Here is a 10,071-nt window from a genome sequence, read left to right as displayed (position 1 = left end):
TTTGAAATAAAGTGTGTTCTTATTTGAACGGAAAGATAAGTGGAAGTTAAAATAAACGAAATAAGTTTTATTGTGAACCCGGAATAAAACATTACAATATAATATATGGAGTGCTTGTGCTGTTAGTTCCGTGAAGCTTTTATAGAGGGCTCCATTTTATTTTCATTAGATGGCTGTCATCAACAAGCGTGTTTATTTACAGCTGCGGAACCGGACTCGCAATGAAAAACGAAGGCAGCGACCCCTATCCATGTATATGGCGTTACAATGTATTAGGTATAGGAACAAGCACTCCATATATTATATCCTCTAAGAATAGAAGTCAAAATATGAGCTCTTTATGCGATTATGTTTTAGAGACTTTTGTGTTTAAATTTTTGTTTGTTTATTTGAATTGAAAACCCCGATATGGTATTTAAAAAAAGCTTATATCTTGAGTTCTACTAGCCGCATGGCCAAAATTGAGGTGTCCAAATTTAGGAAAAATTACAGAGATTTTATATTTATAATTTGAATTAATGGAAATTTAGCTCATTCACATTAACTGGAAAACTTACGTTATTTAACCCCCCGAAAACCGTATAAAGCACAAAATTAGAGTTGTCAGACCTTTGAATTCGATATTAAGACGAACATGGCTACAAAACTACGTAATTATATTTTGGTTATACCTCTACTCCCAAAATTTGCTAGGCCTAATAGCAAAATATACCAATCTCTTTTCCAAGATGGTGGCTGTTCCCAACCTCCAATCATCACAACAAATTGACTTTTATGATAAGGACAACCCCCTGAACACATTCCATGAAAAAAATTTTGTCCCGCGAAAAATGCGATTTGATTTACTAATTTCCCTGGTCTATATGAATTTGTTTATAAAAAGATTCTTAAATTTAATGAATTTGTACATTACCTCATTTGCCATGAATTTTTACATTAATTTAATGTACAAATTCATTAATTTTATGTACCTTTTTGATTCAGTGTAGGATGTCTTTACGTGTTTTATAGCTCACATGCAAATAGAAACGTTATTAGTAAATAATAAAGCAAATGTATATTCTAAATATGACTGCTCAATGTTTTACTTTATTCAATTTGACTACTTTAAACAAAATCTTAAAATCGAATCGTGTAAACACGATAACATCACCAAAGATTTATTGTGGCCTGGGCTTAAAGTCGAATTTTAACATAAGGCAACGTAACGTGACGTTACGTGGATGAAAGTACTTCCCGGCTGTCAGATGTCAAAAGCTGATTTGTTCATTTTTACTTAATTTTATTTTATCTCACATGTTTTTCGAATCGATCGTGGTTGTTTTCTTTCTTGTCGTTTTAATTGTTTTGTTTAAGTTTTTGTGTATTTAATTTATGTTGTGTTATGCTGATATCGTTTTTATATGTTTATATGTTGTTCATATTGATTGATATGTAATTTTCTCTGAGAAATTATCGATGAACAGGACCAGGTATGCTTTCCTTCGCAGTTGCAGCACGGGGCTAATCGCTTTTTTTTTATCTAGGACCATGGAGTCGACAAATAAAATCATTGTTGATGGTTTCATCGTATCATCATCATTTTGCCAATCAACATAATCAAACTCGATTGGAGTTTTGGTGGTAATTTCATTCCATGATTCCATTCATGTAAAACGCGGGATGAGCAAAGGTGAGATGGGGTGAAATTTTCCATTGTTCGTATGTTGTAAATATTATGCTCCATCCTGCTCCGATGGCATGCACTATCAGCTATAGATAGGGTAAGCGGGGTACATTTGACACCAGGGCACATTTGACTTTGCGTTTTTCGGTATGATCGGATCGTGCCCTTAATAAACAAAAGTTTGGATGAAGAAAGAAGCTTAATTTGATTTAAAGAAATTTTGTGAAATTTCGCAGTCTTTCATTAACTTTTCGCGGAGTACCACGTGTTTTCGTATTTTCTGTATATCTGATCTAATTTTTGACCACCGGTATGTAAGCGATTTCTGAACCTAATAAAAAAAATTTTTAATGGTGAATCAATATTTTGATAGAACTATGCTTAAAGTTAAGTATATTAAAACCAGCTTTGTAAAAAAGTAGTATTAGTTAATGAAAAAAAAAAGACAAACAGTTATGAGGCTCCTTCGGGGCACCTTTGACTTTTGCAATGTGGGCACAGTTTTACGTTGATTTTGGAGAATTATAAATTAAATAAATTATTTAAAAATAAATCGACATTGATTAATTTTTATTAAGATTCAAATGGAGGGATTTTTTGAAATATTTTATGTTTTTTGTTTTTTCTCCTTTTTTTAGAAAATGAATTTTTTGATTTATTTTTTTCCTTATATTGTTAAGGGGTAATATCACCTTGTAAACCACGAAATCGAGCGTCATTTTCATTAGCGTATAAAACAAAGAAGAAATATTATTTTCTGTTGGTGTTTGTTTAGTTTAATTAAGTATATTAATAGGTAACAGAATAGGCTAATGTAAAATTTTTTAATGATGTGAAATTTTTTAAATGGCGGTGTAGTACAGGATGATAGTAAAATCCTGTGCTCCCATCGGGCGACCAACTCACTCCTACAGTTTTTAACCGATTGGGCTGAAATTTTGTGTGGAGCTTAAAAATACTATTCTCTAGTGAAGTACGTATTAATTTTTAAAGAAATGGCATTAGTTTGAAAAAAATTATTTCATTCCAAAAAACAAAATTCGTTGAAAAAAGACCATAAAATCGTTAAATTTCAATATTTCAAAAAAATCCTACGTACTTCACTAGAGAATAGTATTTTTAAGCTCCACACAAAATTTCAGCCCAATCGGTTAAAAACTGTAGGAGTTAGTTGGTCGTCCGATGGGAGCACAGGATATACTATCATCCTGGACTACACCGCCATTTAAAAAATTTCACATCATTAAAAAATTTTACATTAGCCTATTCTGTTACCTATTAATATACTTAATTAAACTAAACAAACACCAACAGAAAATAATATTTCTTCTTTGTTTTATACGCTAATGAAAATGACGCTCGATTTCGTGGTTTACAAGGTGATATTACCCCTTAAGTAGATTGTTTAAAACCAACATTTTTTTTTCTAACTAAACAGTAGACGAGAGAGATCCGCAAGATAGTTTTAAAAATATAATGCACACGATGTGGGGTTTAATCCACCATTGTCAAATGTAGCCCTTTAATAGTCAAATGTGCCCCGGTCCAGGGGCAAAAAATTGGCGTTTCGTCCCGGTGGAGCTCACTTGGACTCATCAGTTGACTTATCGTGAGACACCTTGTCAATTCGCAATTATTGTTTATATTCAGCTCAACTTACATAGATTTTTAAACAAAAACCTAATGTGAACTATATCCAGCAAGATTAAGATTTTAATCATTAAAACTGGAAAAAGGTTTAAGCCCGCTCACTTGGACTCATCAGTTGACTTATAGTGAGACACCTTGTCAATACGCAATTATTGTTTATATTCAGCTCAACTTACATAGATTTTTCAACAAAAACCTAACGTGAACTATATCCAGCAAGATTATGTTTTAATCATTAAAACTGGAAAAAGGTTTAAGACTGTGCCCTGGCTAGTCAATAAAGAAGAAGAAAATTGGTTTTATAATAAAAATTCTATATACTACTGAAATCAGTAAAGTAGAAGAATAAGCACTACATTTAACTGGACTTGTTAAATTATTGAATTTTTGTTTGGACTAAAGGCCATAAAAAGCTATATTAAATCAAAAATTTAACAATTTCAATAAAATATAGTGCTTATTCTTCTACTTTACTGATTTCAATAGTATATAGAATTTGTATTATAAAACCAGTCTTCTTCTTCTTTATTCACTAGCCAGGCCACGGGCTTAAACCTTTTTCCAGTTTTAATGATTAAAAACTTATGCCCGTCATACACCTAGCGTTCAACGCATTGAACGCGAATTTAACAAAATAATTATAAAAAAAACGACGTATACTTGTTAATTAATTCGTTTAGCAGCGATCTCCAACTGTCTAAAACTCGTTGTTTGAATATAATTTTAAGCACCATCAATTAGAATTTAAGGTTTTAAATTTGCATTGAATGCGTTGAGCGCTAGGTGTACGGCGGGCATTAACCTTGCTGGATATAGTTCACATTAGGTTTTTGTTTAAAAATCTATGTAAGTTGAGCTGAATATAAACAATAATTGCGTATTGACAAGGTGTCTCACGATAAGTCAACTGATGAGTCCAAGTGAGCTCCACCGCGACGAAACGCGAATTTTTTGTTTATACTAAAGGCCATAAAAAGCTATATTAAATCAATAATTTAACAAGTCCAATTAAATATAGTGCTTATTCTTCTACTTTACTGATTTCAGTAGTTTATAGAATTTGTATTATAAAACCAATCTTCTTCTTCTTTATTATTTTATTTCAGCTTTAGATTTAAAGATGACGATCATGAAACGATGTTTCTTTTAAAGCGAAATTCTGATTTCATTATCGGGCGTTATTCATATGCAGGTTTTCAATACCTACAAATATACATATCAAGAAGTATGATGATATTCGTTTAGATGATTTATGTTCTTAGAGCCATTTCACACGTAGCTGAAAACCGGCTAGGTTTCAGGTAAACGCCCGTTTTAGATGGTTGCAACCTGCCAAAAGGTGGTGTACCCGAAACCGAGCCGGTTTTCGGCGATGTGTGAAATATGGCTCTTATTGTGTTCTTTCATTTCCGTATGTTGGCTTGTTTTATAATTTTGATCTAAAATCTTAAATTATAAGAATTTGAATGGAATTTTAGCCGTTCAATATTTTATTTTATAATCGTTTTATTTTAGTGGACTGTATATTTTAATTTTTGAAATGGGTTATGAATGAGTGATGTTAGTTTGGAATGTTTTTTTTTTTTTTATGAGTTGTGAGTAAGAATATTTTGAGTGAATGTATAGTGAGAAGTTTTGAGTGGGTTTGAACTGTTGAATATGTGTTGAGTATGTGCGAAATGTATTGGAGTATGTGTTGAGTGTGTTGATATTGGCCACCATAGTGAGTATTTGAGTGTTTGGTCGAGCAATTGATTTAAATATTTGTATTTTGAGTGAGTTCGATTGTTTCGACTGAATATTTGAGTGATGTAACGAAACCTATGGTGTTCGAATAAGCACACATCTTAATAAGGATAAAATTTCGAATCTCCCAAAAAGGGGAGGTACTTTAACCCTTAAAATAGCAATAGGTTAGGTTAGGTAGAAATGGCTGTCAGGAAAACAACTGACACACTTAGACCATTTATTGGTCCGTTGTGATACCATGATTTTGTGAGGAAATTCCTCACTAATTAAACCAGTTGGAGCTTTTAATAAAGCGGTGAAGGTTGAAGATGTCAGTATTGATTAGTTCACTGGTATCTTCTAAGAAATATTTTTCCAGGTATTTTTTACGTCTACTGGAAAGGGCAGGACATGAGCAGAGAAGATGTTGGATTGTTTCTTCTTCTTCCTCATCAAGGCAACTTCTACAGAAGTCGTTAGAGATTACGCCAAGTCTTATGGCGTGTCTACCTATGAGACAGTGTCCTGTTAAGACACCTATTACAGAGCTGATATGCAATCTGCTTAGAGACAACAAATTTTTTGAACGTTTTGGATCTAGCCTAGGCCAGATCTGCTTGGTCGTTTGGCAAGTTATAATGTTTGACCATCGTATGTTTGTTGCCTCTATAGCTTCTTGCTTCAGCATGAGTTTGCACGTTGCGATTGGTATACCAATATTTGCCTTATTGGGTAAAATTGGTATTAGAGTTCCATTTCTGGTGAGTTCGTCTGCTTCACAGTTTCCCAGAATATCTCTGTGACCCGGCACCCAGAAAAGGTGAATGTTAAACTGTTCTGACATCTCCATGAGAGATGATCGACAGTCGCGGGCAGTAACGGAGTTTGTGGAAGCCGAAGCTAACGATTTAAGGGCGGCCTGGCTATCAGAGAAGATGCGGATATCCGATGTAGATATCACGTTTTCTTTGAGCCAAGTCAGTACTTCTTTAATCGCCATTATATCCGCTTGGAACACGCTGCAGTGATTAGGGAGACGGAAGGAGAGACTAACATTAAGTCTATCGGAGTAAACCCCGCCACCCACTCCGTCATTGGTTTTAGAACCATCTGTGTAGAAATGAATTGAATCATCTCTTAGAAACTCGGCATTGTCCCATTCTGATCTATTTGGGATGGTGACTTCATAATTATTGCCGAAAACCAATTGTGGGGTGGTGTAGTCGGAGTGACTGTGGATTGATCCGAATGAATTCAGAATATTTGTGTGGCCAATAGAGTTATTGGTCCATTGAGAGATGGCTTGGAGTCGAATAGCAGTGCTCGCGGCCACCTGCTTGCTGAATATATCTATGGGTGGAAGATTGAGTAATAAATCAAGAGCGGCTGAAGGTGTCGAACGGAGAGCTCCGCTGATGCACATGCAGGCCGAACGTTGGACTTTGCTTAACTTGTCTCGATATGTTACTTTTTCCAGAGCAGTCCACCAAACTGCTACCCCGTAAGTGAGAATAGGTCTGATGACTGCAGTGTATAGCCAATGAGTTATTTTAGGAGATAGTCCCCATTTATTCCCTATAGCTTTTTTGCAAGAAAAGAGTGCCACTGTGGCTTTTCTTATTCTTTCTTGTATGTTGGTTTTCCAGTTTAATTTGCTATCCAAAATAAGACCCAGGTATTTGGCTTCGCTGGCAAAATTAAGTGGAACACCATTAATAGAGGGGGGGTCTAGTTGTGGAATTTTATATTTCTTTGTAAAGAGGACAAGTTCTGTTTTTTGAGGATTTACCCCCAATCCACAGTTTGTTGCCCATTTTAGTAGCTTATTTAGAGCAGTTTGCATTAGTTCTATTATAGTATGGAGATGTTTTCCTGATATGGCAATGGCGACGTCGTCAGCGTATGCAATCACTTTGAATCCATCTACTTCTAGACCGACTAGTAGTTCATTAACCACTAAGTTCCACAGGAGTGGGGAGAGTACCCCTCCTTGTGGTGTACCTCTACTAACAGATCTTCTTGCTGAGAAATCTCCTAGAGTTGAGTTAATAATTCTGCTTTTCAGCATAAGGTCTATTAGCTCGCTCAGTGAGCTATCTACTTTAAGGTTCTTCAGTGCATTTGTGATTGCTATGTTGCTGACGTTGTTGAACGCGCCTTCAATATCAAGAAATGCAACTAAGGTGAACTCTTTATGATGGAGGGAATATTCAATAGTGCGCACTACAGTATGTAGTGCTGTTTCAACCGATTTCCCTTTACAATAAGCGTGTTGTGCTGTAGATATAAGATTGGGATCTATGACATTACGCAAGTGGATATCAATCATTCGTTCTAAGGTTTTAAGAAGGAATGATGATAGGCTGATAGGTCGGAGGTCTTTCGGATTGACATGAGAGAATTTGCCTGCTTTGGGTATGAATACAACTTTAACTTCTCTTCATAGGGCAGGGATGTGTTTCAATTTTACACATCCATTCAGAATTATCTCTAAGATGGGAATTAGAATATCTGATGCCATTTGAAGTTCGGCTGGTATTATACCATCCGGTCCAGCGGATTTGTATGGTTTGAAGGCGTTGATGGCCCACTTTAGCTTCTCTCTTGTAATCAGACCAAGATTGTTTTTTGAATTTGTGTCTGGCCCTGATGGGTCGACTCTGTTTATAATGTTTGAGCTACTTGGAAAATGAGTATCTAGTAGCAAATTGAGTGATTCTTCACAGGAGTTGGTCCAGGCCCCGTTATTTGTTTTCAAGGCACTGGGCATTAAAGGGTTTGTTGAGAGAATTTTTCTTAATCTAGAGGCTTCTGAAGAGTCTTCTATTTTTTCACAGAAATTTCTCCAAGAAGATGTTTTACATTTTCTTAGCTGTTTTTTGTAGACTTTCAGGAATTCTTTGTATAGGTCCCAGTCTGAAACATCTCTAGTGGATTTGGCGAGATTGAAGAGTTTTCTACAAGCTTTTCTGTGCGGTTCTAGCCCTGAGTTCCACCAGTGTGGCTTCTGCTTTCCTCTTACTTGTATGAGTGGGCAGGAGTTATTCATTGATAGGTTAAGGGCAGAAGTGAGATCATTGACTTTGTTGTCGAGATCGATTGTATTTGAGGGATAACTTAGAAGTTCAGGTTTAAGTAAGCTTGTCAGAGTTTCCCTGTATTTTTGCCAGTTAGTTTTGCGATAGTTTCGGAATGCTAACTGTTTAGTAGTCACATCGTTAAGACTAAATTGGATGTATCTATGATCAGAGAACGAGTGTTCTTCAGATACTTTCCAATTTAAGATCCTTTGATGAATCGAATCGGAGACAAGAGTAATGTCTAGTACTTCTTGTCGGTTTCTGGTAACGAATGTTGGTTCATTGCCAGTATTACTTACTATCAGGTTAGTACTCAAAATAAAATCAAAAAGTGACTCACCTCTATCATTTATGTCGGTACTTCCCCAGACCGTGTGATGGGCGTTTGCATCGCTACCAATTATGAGGCAGATCTTTTGCCTTTCAGCATCGGCTACAAGTCTCCGTAGTTTTTCGCCAGGGAGAGGGCCGAGTTGGTCATGGCCGAGATATGCCGACGCAATCCAGAGTGTTCCTTGGTCAGTTTGCAGTCTGACCGCGGTTACATCTCGATCGCTGTAATTAGGGAGTAAATATACATTAGCATTACTTCTTGCTAATATGCATGATCTGGGGTCACCTTTGTCCGATGTATATAGCAAGTTGTACCCAGGAGTCCTGAGTCCCTGAACCATGGACTTGCAGATCCATGGTTCCTGGACCAGCACCACGTCTTCCCCATTCTTGTGGATTCGGAGAAGAAGGGAGGCCGAAGCCTGCTTGGAGTGGTGAAGGTTAATCTGAACTAACTGGAGCATGAATGCTACTGTTAGTCAGATCAGCCCCCACCACCGTAAGGTCCAGGTCTTCGGATTCTGACTCAGAAGATGAACGTAGGAGTTCATCTTCACTGAGTAGAATCTTGTTGAGATATTCCTCTGTTTCCATCTCAACATCGGAGTTATCTGGTATTGGAGCCATTATGGCTGGCGTTTTAGAGCCCGAGGGGACCTCCTCAGTTGGGGAGATTACCGGCGTATCAACCTCCATTGATGGAGATGGAGGATTGATATTTAAGGCAATATCTTCTTCTAAGGAGGGAACCTCAGGTGCCGGAAGTGATGGAGGTGCAGCTTTTGCACTCTCCTCATCTTTTTTATAGATCTTTAAGGTTGTAGAAGTCCATCCAAACCTTATCTGACTTTGGTTCGCGGCTAGGGGAGTCAACGACTCCTTATTGATGACAATTATTGCCGATCTATAAGGGCCCGTTGGCTCCTCCAGCTTTGCGACTTTCCAGTCGTGAGTGGGTAGGGATGGATTTCCAAACTGGATCATTTTGAGCACAGTATCTTTGCAGGCTAGCTCAGCTGGGATACTGATGCGAGCTCTAGGTCTGCAAGGAATGTCTTCCTTTGCCACAACCTCTAGCTTGGCATCAGGCCATAGCCCCTCTAGTCTGCTGATAGCAAGCTTATATAGATCGCATGATCTCTTGTCACCGAATGCGACGAGCTTGACGCGGCCTTGGTGCCATCCCGCGTCCTCAACAACTGCAGGCTCACCCGGGTTCTCCATCATGAGAGTCCAGTAGGAGATCTGCAGTTTGTTTGAGACCATCGTCCAACGGTCAAAAGAGATCATGCCATCGACATTACTTCTATCGATAACTGCAAGGATAGACTTGTCCTTAAGAACGTCACTAAAGGACAGGTCTTTCCTAGTGTGAGTGCTGGAATTATGCACTTTTTGTCTTTTAGATTCCGAGACGGAATCCTCAACAGACCTTTGTCGCTTTGACGTTAAGTCGCTGCTGGTCAATCTTTTGCTGAGAATAGCTTTTGCCCATTCTAACTTGCTGGATTGCTCTGGGGACCGTTCGGCTATAGGTATCAACCTTAGTGCTCTATAGATCCCCTTTGCGTTCCTTATGTCATTACGGGACGCTCTTTTGCTTTCCTCTCCAGC

At 37.3% G+C, this 10,071-nt stretch overlaps 1 protein-coding gene across 3 annotated transcripts in view; it reads left to right on the top strand.

The window, feature by feature from the left end:
* Positions 1 to 1,251: 1,251 nt before the first annotated feature.
* Positions 1,252 to 10,071, top strand: part of LOC129906928 (uncharacterized) — a 69,729-nt gene continuing 60,909 nt past the window's right edge. The window contains exons 1-3 of one of the 3 annotated variants that reach the window (XM_055982919.1): positions 1,252 to 1,472; positions 1,527 to 1,672; positions 4,423 to 4,541. In XM_055982919.1, the coding sequence (XP_055838894.1) occupies positions 4,454 to 4,541 (88 nt within the window). In that variant the 5' untranslated portion in view covers positions 1,252 to 1,472; positions 1,527 to 1,672; positions 4,423 to 4,453. The remainder of the gene's footprint in view (positions 1,473 to 1,526; positions 1,673 to 4,422; positions 4,542 to 10,071) is intronic. The other 2 variants (XM_055982918.1, XM_055982920.1) reach the window with 2 other exon arrangements.

This window comes from Episyrphus balteatus, chromosome 1 (assembly GCF_945859705.1).
Source record: "Episyrphus balteatus chromosome 1, idEpiBalt1.1, whole genome shotgun sequence".
In the NCBI taxonomy this organism is placed as follows: Eukaryota; Metazoa; Arthropoda; class Insecta; order Diptera; family Syrphidae; genus Episyrphus; species Episyrphus balteatus.
This window is presented reverse-complemented; position numbering and strand designations above follow the sequence as displayed.